Raw genomic sequence first — 21,060 nt, 5'->3', positions numbered from 1 at the left:
TATTTACTGATAAAAGCCTAAAGGCCTTAAAAAACTGAAAGGTTCTCAGAAAAATTTATTTCCATAAATTAAAAACACACACAAAAGAAACAGTAAAATTTTAGATTCACACAATATTGAACAGAAACAAAATGCCAAAAGCATGATGGAAGCTAATGGCACAAGTGTACAAATTCTCAATGAGCTATTTGTTAACTTGATAGCATCATATAGACTTTTAATCCACAGTTACCATCCATATTCTAGAAGAGCACCTGGAACATAATATACAAAAGGCCCACCTCAAATCAAATACAATAAATGAGGACTGCTTGCAGAAAATAATATCCAGCAAGCATCAGAACTCAGATGTATGCAGCCACAAGGCCAGCCAGGCAAATGCTGTAACATACATTAAAGAAGCCTTAGCTGGCCCAGTTGTAGCATGATGAAAAGTCTGATTTTTTTTTTTTTGGAAAGTGATCTTTACCTCCCATAATCAGCAAATTTAGCAAAGAGCTGCCTGGTTCTGCAAAACTTACTACTAAGAGACAGTACACAGCAAAAGCCTTCCAATTCTTCTCAAGCTGCTCTAGTCATCATTCTGCGAGCAATATGTACAATGTCTTTCCATGATGATACAAAAAAAATCCCCACTGGAGTGGGTTCGCTTTATGAAAAGGCAAGTGTACATATCCTTCAGCTAGGGATGGATGCAAGACCCCCAAAAATGCATCCTCTATACTTTTTTCTTTCCATTATCTGGGACAGAAGCAGCTCAGAGTGGCAAATACCTAGCTTTTGCACAGTCATCACACCCAGTGTACAAGCAGCAGCTGCAAGGAACAAGGCTGTTCCATGAGTGCTGTAAACAGGAACAGAGGTGGGAAAGGAAAAAAGAAAAAGTGCACAAGCAGGACTGACATCTGTATGCTGGAGTGGGGGAAGAGATGTTTTGTCTCAATTGGCTTACATCTCTGTCATCATACAAATACTAAACCAAAACAGAATAATGCTGTATATTTGGGTTTCCACAAACAAACATCTGGGACAAGCTAGGCAACTGCAACATCATTTTATAACTGCTCCAGTTATTGTGAACAAAAGAAAGAGAACTGAGTGTTTTCTTTGCTCTGCTCTCTCTGCTGTAGCTGTTAAAAAGAAAGCTAAGAAATGTTATTTCAAAGCAATCAGAAACAAGACAACAGGGAACAGACAAAAAAACCAAACCAACCCCAAAACAAAAAAAACCCCACAACCCAAAGGAAAAACCCAACACGTTCCATGTTTTGAAGCACATTAGAGGTCTGAACTTTACCTGGACCCAAGTTTCCTCCCTCCCCACCCATATCCTTGTTTCCTTAAAAGCCCCAGTAACGTTACAGCTCAATTGTGTCACAGCACTAGAAGCCTCCCATATTAACAGAAGGTGAATAAATGCTGTGTAACAATCCCATTCTATAGCATAAAACCATAAAAATATATATCTCACTCTTGCTACAGCTTCCAACCAGTCAATAATTGGGCTTATAAACCAGCATAGGGAAAGTTTCAAACATTTTTTAAAAGCAGTCGACCTTTATTTTCTAGGGATTTCTTTTTATAAAAATAAAGAGGATCAATTAAAATGTTCTACAGCAGCCCAAGTAGGTTAACCAGACCTTGCTGCTGAAATAGTACTTCAATACGTTCAAAGTTTGCCTGCCTTGTTATTTTACCCTTAAAACCCAAACACCACTACTTTAAGTGTGCACTCCTCTCTTTTCTTCAGTCTTCCTGATTAAAGATAATTAGCCTCCAAAACAAGACTGTAAACTTCTAGGAATCCCAGCACATAAACTGGGAGCAAAACAAGCCCAGATTACATTTCTTTCAAGACTCAGGCACACACAGTATAATAATCTTCTTCCATTTCTCTACTTTCAAAGCTCTGGAATTCAACAGATTGCTTTTTAATTTTAGTTTTCTGTTTGGTCAGTAACAGAAGCAGCAGAGCAACAGAAGATGATGGTATTTTCAGTCCTGCATTTATTGGGACTTTATTAAAAATACCCACCCACTAGATATTTGCTCATTTTGAAGGTAAATAAAACTCTATTATATGGGTAGGTAAATAAGAAAGTGCAAGTTTCAAGTGACAAGTGAAAGAAAGAACAGACTAATTAAATTTGAGCATCCCAGCAATGACAGCTTTGCCTGAATAACTTCTATAGGCACTAAAGGACAGAAATTACCTGAACTGCAGCTAGCATTCATTTTGAATTATGCTTCAAGTAAGTTTAACAGAAGTTATCCCAGAAGGGAGCTCTCTTCCCTCAAAAGGTATAGCTGAGAAATTGCCCAGTGCTGCATCAGATAATTACAAATGGCCTTACATAATGAAAAAAAAAAAAAATTTCCACATGCTAGGAGGTCTTTGTACAACACTAGCTATTATATACAACAGTGCTGTACAGAGAACATCTAATTACGAGCTACATGAATTGTAAATCTAAAATGGTAAGAAAACCCTCAAAATGGAAAAAAAATTATTTTCTTGTTCGCATTAAAATCAAGTTTATATTTTTAATGGAATTAAAATCACTTAAAAATTAGTCTCAAAAATTTTGCTGGTGTTCCCTGCATGCAGCAGCTCAGCTCAGTTAAATAAAAACCTCTACTTACGTATCCTACAGCTTAACATCCTCATGGGCTAATTACCTTTTCCGCTGGAGAAGAGGTTGGCGTCAGCCAAGTAGGTAAAAACTCTACTATTTGGGAAAAATTAGTACTGGGCACAATTTTTTCTTAAAATATTACCTTTTTTTGAGCTCAGTCATGTTAAAAGGTGTCCTCATGCAGCAAATAAAGAAATGTATACAAAGTGCAAGTTATTTAAAGTCTAGTTATGTGGGGCTTCTGCTGCCTGAAGCCAGGAAGGGCACAGAAACTCAGAAGGAACCTTCTAAGTAAACAGAAGGAAGGAACAAATGAAAGCAAACCCAGACAGCTACTTTTAATTATTAAAAAGTTAGTGGTATATCAAGAATGTGTTTGCTAGAATTCATCTTTATCAAACACCATATCTCTTCTGTCAGGTTGTTCAAAATAGCCATTACAGTAACAACAGCAGACTCAAATGTGCAAATGATCTGGAGTACAGAGTTCTAGCATCACTGAAGGTGCACTACTTCCTCCTTTACACTCCTACTCTACCCCCAAAAGGTGTCTAAGCATAATTAAACATTAGCAATAATTTCCAGAGGTTGGGGAAGGAATGGTAAATTGTATGTGGCTGTGTTACACTCAAACAGGGACCTAGAAGAATCCCTCCAATAGCATTTAAAAAAAAAAAAAAAATAGCACCTTAAAGAGGGCCACAGCCAAAAACTGATCATCAGAGATTACAACAGAGTGGTAGAGTAATGTATGAAGTCAGTAGATTTCTCCCAACAGGACTAAAATACTAAAGGAGCTGATTGGACCATTTTCAGCTAAATGGCTCCCTCAGATGCTAGAGGCCTGCTCCTGCTCAGCCTCCTTTGCAAAAAAGGCTTCAAGATCCATTAGCTTCTGACTCAGAAGAGCATCTAACTCTGCACTCTGTAGTGCAGCTTTTTTTGCTCGGGTGAAACTACCCACTGCTTTGATTTTGCCTCGTGTCTTCCTTTTCCGGGGAAGAGTAAAGTCCTGAAACTCTAGAATCCGCTTTCTCTTCTGCTGGCTGACAGAGATCAAGCGTCCATTTTTCTCCTTGGGCTCTTCAAAGATTGTTTCCAAGCTCCTGGTAAAAGCGAAGGATAGAACTCATAAATACTCAAGAAGCAGTTAACCACCTTACAAGGACAGGGAGACTGGTGGATTTCATAACCCAAGTAAACACACTTCTAACTTTTACATTTTTACAGTCCCTCCACACCTCTTGTAATGTATACTTATCTACAGCTTACACCTTCTGCGTGTTACTGCTAGCTAAATAATTTGTTATTGGTGCATAGGCATTTGGGTTGAATCTCTATCCATATTTCTGTTCAAAAGCACAATTACAGAATCTTAGTTTTATAGAATAAATAAGATTTGAACATTAAAAAAATGTTGTGGTCTTGATAATCATGCTATACTTGATGACAGGCAGTTATTCTTAGTATTTTAAAGAGTATTTAGTTGCCTTTGAATTTTGAAAAAGTACTGTACTTGGATGACGGCTGGAATGAATAAGTAGATGAAAACAATATACAAATCCACACTTAAACAGCTGCAAATTCTTATTTCATATTCTACTTCACTGCTTTCCATCCAAATAGTAAAAGATACTATTTTTGAATTAACTTTCTCTACCACTTTAAGCTAGAGCAATTTTAAAAATTTATCTCCCTCTTAGCTTGCAGACACCTTTAATGTTCTCTCTGCTTAAGTAATTTACATTTATCTTAGTTTTCTCATTAGGAAGCAGAACCAACCTGGCTGGAGGAGGGGACTTATAGTTCTTGTTTGTGTAAATTTCTTCTAAACTAAATTCTTTCTTCTTAAGCCTGAAAAAGTAATGAACAAATCAATCAATCAAGAAGAATTTCAAAACTACCTCTCTTCACAACAAGCAGATTTATGAGAAACAAGTATGGTTTGCATTCTATGCCTAAACACTAACTAATTATGCCTTAACTAATCGATGATAGGGAGGAATGAAAAATGAAGTCGTTGAGTACCTAATTTCACACAGTCTTTTTATAAGGTCTGGGTCAAGGCTTGCCATTTCTGCAGAGGTCAATGTTCCTTCTAGCATTCTATGATGTTTTGAAATACTGATGCTCAAAAGAAGAAAGGGAAATCCCTTCACAGGTCACTTGTTTGTGGAAGCTAAGAAAAGACTTACAGTTTTGCAGATTAACATTTCATCTCTTCGGACTGATTTTAAGTTATTGACACTTAATTAGCAAGCTGATCTCTGAAGAAATGCATTCCTTTGTCAAAGCTGGCACTTCTGTTTAGGACAGAAGTGAACAAAATACTAGATGGCTGACTGGAAAAGCTTTATCAATATCTGGCACTGTGATTACCCACATTTACACTGAACTGATGTTTCCCTAAGATCATATACCACAAAGAAGGAACTGTGAAGAACTCCAACATAATTTGCATCAACAGAACTTCCTAACAGATCACTTCATCTCACTGTGCACTGCAGAGTGACTTATTTTCAATGTATGTTAATCAATATGAACTTCTTTCGAGAAATCATTCCATTGCAGCTTAGTTTTTCACATTTTGCCTAAAACCCAGTCAGTAGTTCATATCCCATAGTCCTTTTCTTACTTGAAAAAAGTTCTGTTCAAAGACCAATTTCTTTCTTCAGTCTTTTATACAGTTGGTACAGCTGTGTCAATCTTTTCTTATAAAGGAAGCAAACATCAGACATCACTCAACTGGGAGCATACAAAATAGTGGTGGTAAGAGAAGCATTTATTGAAATGATTACATTATTATGCAGGAAACGTAAGCAACAGAAGCTAGTATGAGTCCATTTAAAAAGTACTGCTCACCTTTTTGGTTTGGGGAGTCCCATTGGAGTAAGGTTAGGGTCTGGCTTAGGAACAGTTTTCCTGATTCGGATTTGTGAGACTTTCTTTGGCCTCTTTTCTGGCTCAGTCTTAAGAAAGAAAAAAAAAAAAAAAAAAAAAAAAAAGTTAAAATTAAGGAAATAATGACCACGCTAGTCAGCAGCAACAGAATTCCCTTTTGAGTATACATTATCTATAGAATAAGCATTCCTCTTTGTTTTATCACCTTCTGTCTGCTTGAATAAAAGAAAGCAGCAGCACAGATGAGGACTAGTAGCCTGTTTTCTCTCCTCATCTTTAACAGTTACTAAATAATATTCAGCAGCAGCCGCTTCAGGTTCTGGGGAACCAAGAGTCTGAGATATCTAAAATCTAAAATGAGCTCACTTTTTTCAGTTCTGTGTCATCCTGGGGTCTAAGACAGGCTGGAACGGAAGCATCAGCTTCATCAAGGGCACGGACCTGGAGCTCAGAGGCTGAAAGCCTGGGGGGAGATGGTGATGATTCTGGAAGTGAGCAAGACTTTGGTAACGGAAGAGGGAATGAAGTTTCCAGGCTGTAACAGAGGAAGAAGGGAACATATGTAGATTCATACCCAATTTATGCTGCAATAGCATTCCATGCTCTCAGGTGATGTTCCTAAATAGCAACATGGCCACAAAAAGCAATGAGTTCACAGGAATTGCTTTCTCCAGTAAATACATACAGTAAAAAACTGCTGCAGCCCGCATTGATACTGAAACAAACTAAACTGCCAGTGTATTTGAACATGTAATTTTAAATCCTCTCTTTTCCTTTTTGTATAAACAGTTTACAGCTCTATTTAGTAACTACTGAAAGTGATTAATCCTCCTTTTCTGCCAGCAAATTTCTTTGACCCAACTATTAATTTAATACTTTTTGTTTACAGATAAATTTAAAAAGATAGCTTTTATATCTGCCATCCCAACACTGACAAAGAATAGAAAGAAGTTTCAGCACCTAACGTCCAGTCGCCCAGGCAAAAAGAACATATATCCAAGTAAGGAAACAAACTTCTATAGTTTCACATATTCATTTCATAACAAGCAGCACAACATGGTTGAAAGGAACAGAATTGTTCTGTGCAATGACCTACACGGTGTTTGTATTAATGCCCCTCCACACTTCTCCATTACATGATCCAGTCAGTTTATTTCACTAACATTTTAATCAGAAAGCTATTCTTGGAGTGAACTGCCAAAAGCTGAAAGCCAAAATGACATAAGCAATGTCTTTCTGAGAAAGCTTACGATCCCACTACTCAGAATAAATATCAAAGTCCAAGAGACTCACCATATCTCATGACCTGCAGCCTGTAGTGCTTCCATACTCTGTACAGGTAAGTGCGGTAACATGGCATAGCTGGTTCAAAAGAATAATGAAAAAAAAAAACCAACAAAAAAGACAGACAGAAATTAGGTCTACACTACAAAAAAGATGAGGGAAAAATTATTAGTATAAACTGGACTATAAGACAAAAAATGCTAATATCAGGAACGAGAATGAAAGACTCAAACGATGTAAGAGCAAGCCACATCTGCCATTTAGTCCACTAAATTTCACTGACACCTTGTTAGGGAAATAGTCCTCCTTTCACTTAAAAATGGTAGTGATGAGAAAAGGAAATAAAAGTACAGAAAGAGAGGGAGACAGTATTAGTCTGAAAGTTGTAATTATTTCTATGGAAGTCTGTATTCCTCATTCAAAAACCCCAGGTTTTAAAATTAAAGTAACCAAAAACCTTGAAGGAATTGGTTACTAAATGAAAAAAGTGCATAGTGGCACCAGTAACAAGTGAACGGAAGGATTTCCATAAGATTAACTCCTTGTTGTCTCCAACCCCCACATTCTTACTTGAATATTCTTAATCGATTGGAATAACCAAAGGCCTTTCCATAAGGGTTGGTAATTACCATAACTCTATGGCATAAAAGTCAGCACAGCAGCTCTAAGTCTTTTAACATTAAACTTTATTTTTGTGCCCACACTATTGACAGCAGGAAGAAAAAAATCAGTTGGGACAGCTTTTATTACATTAAACAGCAGATCTTGTACTTGCTGTTCTCCCAAACTAACAGCTAAAGGTACTTCACTGTTCTAAAGCAAAGAAGTTACAGCCAGACTGGAATGCTACAAAATAAATGAAAACCAACCATGCTGGCAGTACAGGTAAGTCCAAACATAAGGAGGTCAGAAAGACCATTTCTTGTATTTGTCATTTAATATCAGAACTATAACATTTTGTTGCCCAAAATGTTCCAGTCACTGTCCCAACACTACTGGAACCTGTATCAATAGTGCATCAGTCTCCTCTGTGCTAGAAGCAGAGCTTCCTGTTTTATGCAATAATAATAATAAGAAGAAAAAATTACAGGGAGAGAAAAAAAACAGTTTAGAAATTTTGAATCCAAATGAGCATTAATTAGAAAAATGACTTAAAGAATGTCTTATTACTGGCAGTGGAAGTGACAGAAGATTTTTAGGCAGGAGAACTATACTAGTTTCTTGTTTTCCTGGTTATTGAAAACACTAACTATGAATGAAATAATTTAAAGAGGACAAATCTCTTCCAGAAGAAAATGGCCTGCAGAGAACTTGGAGCCACTTTTTAATTTTTCTGATTTTTAACTATCTTAATCAAAACAGGCAAAGATTTTTGTCATACTGGAAGCTGAAAATTCTTCTATACTGCACCAAACATACTTCTTGTATTCTTGTATTTATATACCAAACATTTATTTCATAGAAGATTTTTTTTTTGAGTACACACAAATTTAAGAGAGATTTACTGAATTATCATTTTGTCATTGTTCCTGTTAATACCTTTAAAAAAAGATTTATTAGTTGCTGAGAACAGGCTGTCAATCTTCAGCAAAATGGAAACTAAAATGGTATGAAATATTTAAAAATGTTAGGTTTTGTTCTTTACGTTGTTTTATAACCAAACCTTTAATACTAATTTTTGCTTAACTGTTTTAGGAATAGAATTTATTTGCTGCAATTTAAACTTCTGCAAACATTCTTTTCAACTCACTGCATGCTACAGTAACTTCACTTTAAAGAAAATCTGAGAGGGGCAGAAGAATTAAGGCTACCTCATACACATATTTGTAAGGTATTTTAGAGAAAAAACAAACCGAGTTTTACACGATTTTAACTTTGGGTTATTTTTCACTTGAAGTGATAAGGTTTGATTTGGCTTCTCTCCCTTTGGGATAAAGATCATTCACAGCAAAACATCTGGTTTTCAAATTACCCTTTACGTCAAGGTATTAAATCCTCTTATACTTTCGCTAACTGGATATGCTGTAAGAAGCTGTCTGGGAGTCTGTTGGCTTAAGGATGGGAGAAAACATGAGAGCATAAGTCAGCTCTGATCTCCCAGTCCAAGGATAACATGCCTCAACAATACAAAATAATAAATTCATCTTATACACAGAAGTAAGTTTTTAAAAGGTGTTTGTTTTGTTTTTAAAGAATGGCAACAATGTCTTATTTTTAAGTTTAGTGCTCAAACTGTAGTTTACTAGTATGATTACTTCCAGAGTACTAATTTGTACACTAGAAAATTCAGCCTGATATATTGACTCATATGGATGAAAAAGAATGCAGGTGCAATAGAAAGTGCTGCGAAGTTGTCTCTATGCCATTATTCAACTTCATTCTTTTAGTGCAGACAGCTCCCAGAACGAAGTAGTACTTGCATAAGCTCACTCACACCGTTAGTAGACGTTAGAATTTATACTAACAAGTGATACGCTTAAAACTTTTAGGTATGTTATCCATTTATACAAAGCAAAATGCAGCATTAGTTATCTGGCAAGATTTTTGGTTATACGGATGTCAAGCTATTACATAAGATAAGCCAAATGCAACAGTTCTCTAGAGACTGCCATATTAAACAAAAGAATTAATCAAATGGACTTTTCTACAGTGCTCATGAGCCTATACTCTGTCCAGGAATCTCAAGACTATAAAATCAGGGACTGAACTGCCCCATGTCACTGAGGCATAACATAAAGGGCAAAATCTTTGCTCAACAGCATGCAAAAATCCTGTAATAGAGCTAGGAACCTCTTCTCTCATTCTGTTTCTTAGTAAAAAGATCTCAAATGCCGATAGCAAAGTTAATTAAATAAACAGAGTAGATTTCAGTCCTCTTCCCACTCATAACGAGAACGACATGCACAAAAATTCATTACCAACCTGAACTGGAGCTACAGTGGCTTGTGCCAACAATGCATTGGGCACATACTATCAAGGTTTCAGTTAGCGTAGAACAGTCATGGAATACAATTAAAAATTTAACTGAATGCCATCCCCCACCCCTTAGGACTCTTCCTAATCTGATATTGAGCATATTGAGCATTTTACAGTGGTTCTAAGTGGCACTTGTGGCTCAGACCTCTGAAAAAAACTTTCCTACCTCAGAAATCCAGTTGTTCTGCAGTCACTCTGAATAGACCTAATGAAGTAGCTCACCTTTCTGCATTATATATTCTGATGCATGGTGTGTATATTTTGCAAGGGAGAAGAAAATAGAGTTAGCCATTCTGCCAAAACAGGATAGTATTAAAGAACTGAAGGCAAATATATTTCAATTCAGCTAACAGACTGTTCCATAGGGAAGAATCTTCCACGTTGAGCCATTTTTGAAGCAGAATGTGTAGATTTGGAACAGGGGAAACTGACCCTCCAATGCAAGCTGCAATTACCCTCTCCCTCCCAAAAAGGAGCAAGTATATACCCTATACATATTTAATCTCAGAAATAAGTTGATGGGTTTTACCTGTTCTCGATGCCCACACTTGGCTGCCACTTGCAGTGATTGGAATGGAGAGGAGTGATTTCGGAGGGACAGGCAGAAGGACCATGCTGACTCCATATGGATAGTACCCTGCCCAATGAGTATGGCAATGAAGAGACGAGGTCATCTGATACAGAAGTTGGATACCTTGCCCCTTTCAAACCCTGTGCGAATTGCGATATAAATAGTCTCTGGATGGTAGGAATATGACTGGTTAAGTTTCTTCTTCTTGTCCAAATCCTGTAACATCCAGGGGAAGAAAGTGCTAACACTGTGTGAAGGCCAAGCATGGAGGAACTTCCTCTTCTTTCAGCTACGGCATTTCTTCCACGGTCAGGATGAAGGGCAACAGCCCTTGGGGTTGTTACAGAGAGAGAGGAATGCAGCTCATTATTTAGACTGGAATCTTCCTTGAAAGCTGTTGTATCTGAACAGCTCTGAGACAGGAGAAAAGAAAAAGTCCAGTTTGAAGGTGGTGCTGGCATTTCTCCCAAAACTGATCTGTGATGTACAGAGTGCTGGGATGTAATCCCTGTGAGGTCTGCCACATGACTGGAGTCCAATTTTATGTGAAAAGAAATTGGGAAAACTGGGGTATCCAAGAAAGAGGTTGGAGGCTTGTGGCTCAAGTCTGAAAAAAGTATTTTGGTAGATTCTACAGGATAAAGTGCCAAAGGCTGAAAGCTGAACATCTTGGTGCACCAACTGTCAGCCCAGCGTGAGTGTAAGTTCCTGTTAATGCAAGAAAAGGCTTCCAATAGATTTTTAGATGTACGTTGGCTGTGCCTCTCACCCACTGGAAGAATTTCAGAAGAATATGGCAGAGGGTCTAGGTTAGGGATGCTTCTGGTAGGTGCCAGGAGCTTGCTAGCCATTGCAGTCAGCTTGCTTAACAATGCTCGTTCTTTGGTACATTTTCTAAATTTCAAGCTGTTCAACAAACTGCACCTCTTGGCCCTCTGCCTTGGCATATGCACAGATCTCATGGCTGTTTCAGTTTCCATTGTCGGTGGTTTACATGGAAAGTACAAAGATTTGAGAAGTGTGTTTTCCTGTTTAGGGAATATTTCCGGGGGAATTTCAAAAAAAGGTGAACTTTTAATTTTTTTGCTTTTTCTTACAGTTTTTGGCTGATATGATGTGGGAACTTTTTTGCACATCCTTGCAGGCTGTCTTTTTAATGGAAGAGGTCCTCTTAGTTTATTTGTAGTTCCAAAGGCACCAGGGATTCCATCATACCCTAAATTAAGGTTCAGGTTTTCCATTTCTGAATCCTGAGTCTTCAAAAACTGTGAACTAATAATATCTGTGGTAATCTTTGGCCTTTTGACTTCTTGTAAAGTGCTACATAGTTTATTTTCACTGCTTCTGACAGCAAAGATCTCCTCTGGAGGACCTTCAAACTTCGTGTTTCTTGATGTCACCAGCTGATCTGAAGAGCTGCACAAGAGTTCAGAACTGTGCAACATACTTGGTTGCAGTGTGATTTTTGCTTTCTTTTGGTATTCTGACTTCTGTTCTTGTTGTGCCTTGTCTGACAGATGTGCTTCCACCTTTTCATATTTCTTCTTTCGTTTAAGTACCTGACATTTTTCTATTTGATCAAGTCTCTCTGAACCTAAAGCCTCCTTCTCCTTGCAAACTGAATGAGTTGGTATAGCGTCCTGGCCTTCTGTAATCTCCTTTACATTACCTTTGCTCTGTGCATTTAATTTGTAAGGCACACTTACTCCACTGCAAACCACACAGTTTGGGGATGATTCTTTGCAACTGTTTGATAGTATACCCATATGTGGATAAAATGCGGGTGCTGTATTATATTGCAATTCTGGTGAAGTTTCTGCATCAGACGCATCTTCAGCTTGACAATCACGCATAGTTTCTGAAAGGAGACTGGTACCTGCTAAGTTTGTGAGCTTTGTATCATTTTTTCTTTCTTTTGAAAGATTACTTACGTTAGATCTTAGGATTTCTTCCAAAACCTTTCCATAACTCTCAGTACTGAGAGGGACTATTTTGCTGCCAGACTCTTTTGAATCTTTTAACAAGGCCCATAGAGAATCTTCTCCATCAAAAAAAGAATCTATGGGCAACTTTTTTCTAAGGACTACTTCTCTTCCCATCTTCTCTTCTACACATGTATTCATAAACTTCTCTCCACAGTGAGTACTTTCTGGTGAGGTCACATCCATGTCTTTTACAGTTAGCATGCTATGCCCCTCATCTCTCAGACTTTCTTTGCTGTGTGCACAAATGCCTGAGCTTTTTGCACCGTTCCGAAAGCTAGTTGCCGTTTCATTCTCTGAAGATGGAATCTTAGTATTGCTGGCTTTTCTCTTAACAAATGTTGTTACAGAAAGAGGTTTTGTCATGGAAGAATCTTTGCTAAAAACTTCAGCTGAAGGTGAATCACAATTATCTATTAGTGTGTTCTCAGATGACATACACAGCTTTTCTTTCTCAGGCAGAGAGATTCCCAAGTCCAGAGCTGATGGTGTTTCTGAATCCGCCTGAGTCTCATTAAAAGATTCTTGGATGTCAAATTTTCCGAAATCGGATGGACCCTTTTGAGCATCAATTTCTTTACCAGACTCAAATGTTAACTGTGGGCAAGGGTTATTTAAGATAGATTTTATTCTCAGACTTTTTTTGTTTTCTGTCTCTGAAAGTACATTCATATTTTCTGGCTTATATGACAGACTCCCATGAATTGATGAGAAGAGCGAAAATTGGGCACTAACTGTATTTTCCTGGTTCTCCACCAACCACTTCATCTTTGGCAAAGATTGCTGCATTTTGTTACCTGCTAATACTAGCTCTGCTTTCTCTTTTGCACATTTGATAAAGCAAGCATGCTGTGAGTAATGTGATTTGCTATCAGAAAAGCTTTCTTCAAGAGTTCCTTTATCTTCTCTTTCACATTCTTTCTTGTGTTCTTTTAGTTTGATTGTCTTCTCTTCAATTAGATCACTGATGAAGCCCACATATCCTGAACAGTCTTCATTTCTCACACCATTTAAAGAGTCCAAATCCACTACATTCTCTTTTAGAGTTCCTTGAAAATTGTCTTCTCTTGCATATTTATGAACTAAAGGAGGCAGGTTGTCACTTGTTTTTAATAGTATCTCTTCACTTTGACTAGTGCCAATTGATATTTTGGTTTCTTCCACAAAAGTAGCCGTAGTTTGTAAGCCAGTGTTTGGTTGGTTGTTTAAGCTTTCTAAATGTTGCTTGCTGCCTGGAACTCGGCCATCAAACTCACTCTGACATGCAAGACACTGATTTTCCATTGGACGAAGGGTCTTTTCTGTTTGGCTAGCATGTTGTGTTTGAATATTCATGTTTTTGAGTAATGGACATGTATCACAGGTTGAAGCACTACACTCAGAGGGATTAGCTGTGAGTGATGACACTTCTTTCTTCTCATATGTGCCTAGTTCTCTCTTCTTTGGGCCTAATGGAGAGTTGCAAAATCCAAAATTATGAACACAGGTTTTTTTGTTCAAGTATCTGACTAGTAGCTGTTCACTAGTCTTATTTCTCTGATTGCCTTCAGGAGCCTTTGTAGAATCCACAGTTCTTATTTTATCAAATTCATCGGTCTGGAGAGCACACACGCCGATTTGTTCTTTTGCCTCATCTCTGTCACAAACAATTTCACTGCCATCTGTTACTTTACAAAGATCAAATTGTTTCACAACCTCCATACTCTTATTTGAAATCTCATCTCTTACCAAGGTAGCAAGAGACTTCTCTGCAGTATAAGCTGAGCAAAACATGGTTTTTGCTGTGGAAATGTCATTTATCCCATGCAGATCTATACCTCTGTTGCCCCAGTCATCTTCACAAGGAAGAGATCCACATGCCAAAGGGAAGTGTGCTTCTGGAAAGATGATTGCCTTTTTACTATTATATCCAGCTGAAGCTTCTCTTTCCAAATTATCAGTTTCTTCGATCTTCTTATCAACCTCAACATTAAAAGAATGACTGTTTGGGAGAACATCATCTACACGTGTACTCCCTGATAAAATACAGGAAGTACTGGCAGCTGTACACTGGTCTTCTATACTCTGATTATTACAATTCCATGTGTCATTATGTTCATTTTCTAAACCAGTGACCACAGTCTCTATATTTCCCTCTGAAGACTTCATGTTCTTTTGGGAAATTTTGCTTGTCATATTAGGGTTATCAAAAGTCCTGGAACTTACTGAGGACTTAAATTTGTCTTTATGAAGCACAATTTCAGTGACTTGTTCCCCTGTTGTTCCAGAAGCGCCAACTGACTCTTTTCCAGATAGATTATCCTGAGCCTTGTCCCTGCTTGAAACTTCATCAGCAGTACAAGGAGGACACTCATTACGATAAGGTTCTCTTGATTTTTGTGCAACAGGAGGTAGAGTTACATTTAGCGTATAAATCAAATTAGTTTCTTTGCCAGTGGTCAAACTGTCATTACTATTAACTTCTGTAGCTTCAACTAAACTGCCAGCCAACTCTTCTGATGTTGTATTACTTTCAGATTCCTTTTCAAGCAGTTGTGCCTCAGGTGAATCTTTTTCTAGCTTGGTACCAAGATCCAGACAGCTGTGGCTACTGGGAGGAGAAATTTTACTGGAGGTATTATAAAAGCATATGTCTGCCTGTCCAATTTCACGGGAAGCAATGTTGCTCGTTTCCATCAATAGACTATTTTCTTTTGTATCACCCTTGCATACGTCACTGACAGAGAATTGCCCCTCGTCCTTTTTCACACCTTCTGATGGGACCATTTTAAATTTTTCTTTTGAGAACTCCTCAGGAGATGAAGCAACAGAACTAAAAACTGAAGAATGACAATGCTCAGAATTAGCACTTTCTTGAGCTTCAGGCCAGCTACGAACTTCAACGTTATGTCCCACAGCAATTTTTGTGCACACTTCAGCAGCTTCTTCAAATTCAGAGCTGTATGATTTACCGATACTAGCACTTACTTCCCTGTGATCAATTTTAGCACTAGACAATCCTTTGCTCCTTACCACTGAAATCTGCTCTACTGGTACAGACGTGGAGGTTTGATTTTCTACAAACCCAGTTCCACGATCATAATGAGTCTGACTTTCGATGTTTTGGGGAAGATACTTTTGGGGGGTTTCATTGATAATTCCATGGACTGCAGTACTATTGTTTTCTAGTGGTGTATTTCTGAAGTCCAGATAACCGGTGCTTTTCAGAACTGAACATACAACTTCAGAACTTTTTGTGGAGAGTGTTCTACAGCTTTCTACTGATGACAACCTATGAGATTCATTATGTTTAGGTACAGGACCAGTACAGAAGTCATGAGCATTGTTTTCTTCATCCTGCTGGTAAGTCTGGCAATTAGCAAGTGATGTACTGAATTCATTAACAGGATTTTTTCTGGGTAACTTTTCTTCTCTAGTCTCCAAATTAGATACAACATTACCCCCTGTTCTCAATGGCATGGCAGTATGGGCTTTCAACCCATTATATTCATTTTTTTCTTGTGGATGCTCTGTGGCTGATTCAACGTCCGTGACTTTTAAAGGCTCTAAAAAAACTAACGTGCTGTTTCCAGAAACCCCAGCTCTGGCCATGACTGTGTCTATGTCTGGGCATTCATTGCGCTCAGGTGGAAGACCTTTACTCACTCTGTCATTCCTGTATCCTGCTTTACTAAATATCCTAGTCCCATCAGCCTTCATACCTTGTACTTCTTCAGTGAGCTTTGGCAGAGTTTCAGCTGTCACCTGAACATTTGCTTGGTTTTCGCCTGCATAAGAAAAATAAAGCAAATCAGAACCATATACTAAATTTAGAAGGCATTCAGCTTAATAAGTTCCTTTTAGCATTGTACAGAATATTGTGTACAGTGTTGGTTACCAAAATGTTTTTAGAAGTGAGAATCGATGCTAGAAATTCTACTCCAAGCCTTTAGATGAAAAAACAAACTACCCCACCACAAACCTAAGGTAACAAATGCAATCCTTTTCAATACAGACATTCCCCATGAGCAGCAGGCATCCAAAGACGTACTGAATTTTTCAGATTCCTCCAATATCGAGCTAGGTGCAACGCAGGTCCTATAACTCAATACATAGGAAATCATGGCCAACATCGTAATGCTTATTTGTAACATCAAAGCTCAACGTAGCTGGGTACTTTATCTGCTCTATCCTAGAAATATGGCGGTGCATTGAGCAGCCATCTCCATTTCTTCTTCCTTGAAGGCATTTCTGTCAGTAAGTCATCCATAGGTAGACAATGCGTATCTCATTCTGTCCAAGCAATTATGATTATTACTAAACTTTTTTGTAAAATCACAAAGAAGGTACTAATTAAAAAAATTACAGTTACTGCAGAATATCTTCATATTCAAAACTTTACAGGGAGCATATTTGCTCAGAATTCTGCAGATCTTTTTCATATTTTCTAAGGACCAAGACTAGATGGTATTCTTCAACTAAGTACAAGTTTTGGTTATGAGAGCACATTAGGAGAAAGAAAATTACTAGATGCAGGCAAAGTGACCAAAGTATTTGGAGCTAGAAGATTATGGATCCTAATGAAATCAAGAATGAGTTTTGTTGTCCTCTTCATTTGGATTCTGCACTTTTATTTTTTAAAACATTAGAAAATTAATGAGTCATACTTTTTCACATCTTTGCTATTACTGCTCTTGTATAATCCAGCTTTGAAACAAAAGGAAATGCAAAACATCTGCTCTTAACAACACCTTCTGCTTTGGGGTAAGTAAGTATTTGAATTAAATAACTAAAACACGTCTTGTACATAAAAGGTCTTCAGGCAAGTACACATGCTGTCAGGAAAATGCACAGGATTAAGTTTTCATATTGTTCTAGCTGTGCAGGGTAATAGTTTCTACTGTAAAGCAAAATAAACGAGCTATCCTACAATCACTCATCAATTTTAAATTAAAAAAAGTAACCTGGGAGAGAAGCAGGGGGTAGATAGGGATGTACAACTAAAATACGCACCTGTGTTCTTCAGAGATCCCACTATTTCAGTGCAACAGGTTCTCGAAGACTTCACCTCATCCTGGTTTAAGTGAGGGTCCTCCTGAAACAAGCCAGAAATATCAGTGGAGATTGATGGAATTTCTGAAACGTTTAGCACATTTCAGGGACTGTACCTGCTCAGCTAGGTTAGCTCTGAACAAGAAAACCACCAAGAAACCTCAGAACATATCAGCCCTTGCACAGAGGCAGCCTTGCATTGCAAGTGGTTCACACAAGCACTTGTCATTCCTTTCTGATCCTATCAATCACTATCATCTCACCATTAAACAACGATGCATCTGGAAAAGATTTGTATTTAGCAGCAACAAAGTCTTGCGATGCATCTAAAACATAAGTTGCTTAAAATGCAAATTGTCACAAATTTGAATCAGAAGAATAATCCAGTCTCCAAGTCTATCTCGCATCCCCAAACCATCGCTGTATACCTCTGGTAAGATGCATGCATTTTCTGATCTTTATTAGAACTTGCTTTCTACCTCTCCTTCCCTTGGCTCAAAAACACAAACCCAGGAACACATGACCTAGGTCTACTTGCAAAAAAACGCCGAGCCAAACCAAAACAAACCCCACAACCAAACTATCTGCATTTTGAAATATGTGACAATTCATCTTGGAAAACTGAACGACTACGGAAAATTTAATTATTTTCATAAACTTTCAAATAAATCAAACAGACATCAAAATCCAAGTTAAAACCACAAAGTATTTTGCAACATCCAGTAATTAGTGTAAAACATGCACCTATGTACCTTATCCAGATATTTCCTGGCTGGTATGTGTTCAGTCACAATACTTTTTTTCCTCCCCTATGTTCTTTTGGTGTGGTGAAAACTATTTACAAACTAAAGAAAACTGATCAAGAAAGTCACTAAAAATCTCAATTTTTAAATAGAGAGTTTTGTGACTCTTCAGTTTTTAATAGAGTATTCTTTGGCACATTTTTCAGAAGCCTTTGCCTAGAAATAACATTTTACCATCAGTGTTTGCTAGAGGGGAGGAAAAAAAAAAAGCCATGACCATGTGAGTCTCTTGTTTTGAAAGCGGAAACTAACAGAGATTTCCTCTCTAATTACAAACAATAATTCTAAAAATGAAGAATAATCTTTATTTTTAGATTAAAACCTGAAATACTAAACTGGAGCCCCCTGTAGCATTATAATACTATTAGCAGACTGAAATAGCTATTATTTAGTGGTTAGTACCTTGACTGGGGATGACGGTACCGGCAGAATACGCTATACCCACAAAATGTGGATACTGGGCAAAGAGCTTTTGAAGTTGTTTCTCTTCTCCTTTTTAGTCACCAGTCAGTTCTGTTCTTCATTCTGTTACATACCTGCCTCACACCATTCCAACAGTATTTAAGAAAGTGAAAAGCTTGATATTTTAAAATAGGGCTGGTCTACTGAGGTATAGTCTAATTTTTCAATGGACCCATGATAATCCAAATAATGACACACATGCCAGAAGACACAAATAAGAAACAGGAAACCACATGGACAAAGTCCTCTGCCTAGTCACTCTAACCCTAAATTCAAAATATCACGCAGGGATGAATTTTTGCATTTGCTTACTTGTTTTGAACAACTTTCCCCAGGTCTTAAAGCACAGCATTCAGTGTGATACTCCTCAGCGTCTTGTGCCTCTTTGTCTTCTTTCTGGTATCCATCACTAGAACAGTCTAGTTTCCTAAAGTTTCTTTTTTTGTTTTCTTCATCCTCTTCAAGGTCTCCAGCCTTTAGTAATTCTTCAGTAAGGGATTCTGCTGGCCCATGAGAAATCACCTTGAGCATATCACCCAAATCCTCTGTCTTCAGGCAAAAGTTTTCTACTCCAGAAGTCCTATGATGCCCAGCTGACAGGCTGTCACTGCGTGCCAGCACAGGCGTCGATACCTCAGATTTTGCATCTAATCCAACATTAGGCTCCGATACAGCCATAAGTTCAGTGGAGATGCTCTCTGGCAGTCCAGTGTACAATTCCTCTATTACAGCAGACACAGAAGAATCAAGGAGAGATTCCACCCCAGATGATAGCATCAGGGCAGCTGAAGATTGGTTGTCCTGAGCTGTTCACAGTTTACCCTAAAAATAAAAGCAATGTTAAATCAATGTATGTAGGAGTAAGCTCTAGATTAAAAGGAAAAGCTTCATTCTTCAAGATTCAAGCATATATGTTTAAGAAAGATACTTCCAAATAATTTTTTTAAGAAAGGAGCTGAGAAAAGTTTGAGTATCTAAGCAAACGCTTCATTAACAAAACAAGAGAGCATGGACAAACAGATATTCCCGAGCCTCATTTTCACATTCAAACGCCTCCCTGCAGATATAACTGTGTCTTCTGGAAAACCTGAAAAGAGACTATAAAGCAAATCGCTAGGGCTTGTATTAGACATCCTTCTCCTTAGCTAAAACTAAAGCATCATTTGTTTTCCTGGGATTTTCTTAAGTTTCTACTCTTTGGGAAAAAACCCATCTTTTCTTTACAGGTTTTCTGCCTCAAAGGAACACTTCTAAGACATCATCCACCCCACACCGTGCCTCGTAGCTTCTCTCATACGAGCACCTGACGCGCCGTACGTAGGACGCATTGCACCAGCAACTGCTTTTCCGCACACAGCCCCGGTACCGGCGTCGGGATCCGCTTCAGCCCAGAATGAGACGCACTGGTCCCAGCAGCCTGCTTTGCCAGCGAGAGCACAGAGCTGCATCGCAGCAGAGCGGCGTTCCGACTGACCCGACCCGAGCGCCGTCGGCATGACGAGAACGCTACAATCGAGGGGTTCCTAAAGACACACGCATGAACAGGAATGGGCGAAGCCAGGGTTTTACAGCAGCGCCAAGTTACTCGCTTTACAAAAACACAGGTTTATTAGCCCAGCCTTGACCTCCCTGCTCCTTAAGCAAAGCCAGCCTAGAAAGAAAGAAGCTCCGCCTGCCCCAGCCCGACGGGAAGGCAGCAGGACAGCCGTCTTTAGGAGACGATCCCCTTTCTAGCGACACGGACCGGTTCCAGCTAGGCGCCGGCCTCCTTTGTTCCAAGCACCGCAGCAGCGGGGAACGGGCTCAGCCCCGAACCCTTCTCCTTCCTCCGGAGGCAGGAGCTCCCGCTTCTTCGATCCCGGACAGCGGCGGACCGACCGGAGGCGACAGCCCTTACGCCCCGGCCCCGAGGCAGCGCACCGGAGGAGGCCGCCGCTCTCGGTAATTATGCAACCGCCGGTGTTTCCCCCGGTGCTGGCAGGGAGCGGGCTCGGCCCCGCAAAGCCCCCGCCGCGCCCGGGAAGGGCCGGCCACCCCCCCCTCCCCCCCCGCCCCGGCAACCACTCGCCCCCCGCCCCGCCTCACCGGGGCCGACGCTACCCACTCCCAACCGGCGGGCGGAAGAGGCGGGCTCACGCCGGACCCGACGGTGGCAGCGGATCGTTCCCCTTACCTCAGCGGCAGCGGCCGCCGGCCACCGCTCCTCGCACCGCCGTGCCGTGCCGTGCCGCCCCGCGCCGCCCCCCTTCTCCGGTCAACATCACTTCCTCATCCGGGCCCGCCGCTCAGCTCGCGCGGACCGCGCGCCCGGCCCACGCAGCCGTTGTGCCGTTGTTGCTGCCGTGGCCTCGCCCCCGCCAACGGCCGCGCCGCTTCGCCCCGCCCCGCCCCGTCCCTCAGCAGGGGCCCCGCCC

The 21,060-nt window shown here is 39.5% G+C and overlaps 1 protein-coding gene across 5 annotated transcripts; it reads right to left on the bottom strand.

Moving 5' to 3' along the window:
• Nucleotides 1-35: 35 nt before the first annotated feature.
• PRR14L (proline rich 14 like) lies at nt 36-21,001 on the bottom strand. 5 transcript variants are annotated; one of them, XM_052796101.1, is made up of 10 exons: nt 20,820-20,997; nt 18,959-19,468; nt 17,343-17,424; nt 16,052-16,117; nt 10,327-15,169; nt 6,831-6,899; nt 5,904-6,072; nt 5,499-5,605; nt 4,419-4,490; nt 36-3,742 (listed from the first exon to the last, which is right to left on the bottom strand). In XM_052796101.1, exons 2-10 carry the CDS (start codon nt 19,421-19,423, stop codon nt 3,466-3,468), a joined length of 6,150 nt encoding a protein of 2,049 aa, XP_052652061.1. In that variant the 5' UTR covers nt 19,424-19,468; nt 20,820-20,997; the 3' UTR covers nt 36-3,465. The 5 variants fall into 5 exon arrangements, 4 of the variants coding, with proteins under 4 accessions (XP_052652061.1, XP_052652059.1, XP_052652058.1 ...); XM_052796099.1 differs by having other exon boundaries at nt 10,327-16,117; nt 20,732-20,998; XM_052796098.1 differs by having other exon boundaries at nt 10,327-16,117; nt 20,820-20,998.
• Nucleotides 21,002-21,060: the final 59 nt, after the last annotated feature.

This window comes from Harpia harpyja, chromosome 9, assembly GCF_026419915.1.
Source record: "Harpia harpyja isolate bHarHar1 chromosome 9, bHarHar1 primary haplotype, whole genome shotgun sequence".
Classification (NCBI taxonomy): Eukaryota; Metazoa; Chordata; class Aves; order Accipitriformes; family Accipitridae; genus Harpia; species Harpia harpyja.
The sequence above is the reverse complement of the archived record's forward strand: the minus strand, read 5'-3'. Positions and strand labels throughout refer to the sequence as shown.

Excerpts from the sequence above, each read along its gene's own strand:
- PRR14L (XM_052796099.1), bottom strand. The coding sequence starts at position 19,423 with ATGCTATCATCTGGGGTGGAATCTCTCCTTGATTCTTCTGTGTCTGCT. Across the intron at positions 17,425-18,958 it reads GGGAAAGTTGTTCAAAACAA|GAGGACCCTCACTTAAACCA; the intron begins GTAAGCAAATGC and ends GGCTTGTTTCAG. Across the intron at positions 3,743-4,418 it reads AAGTCCCCTCCTCCAGCCAG|GAGCTTGGAAACAATCTTTG; the intron begins GTTGGTTCTGCT and ends CGCTTTTACCAG.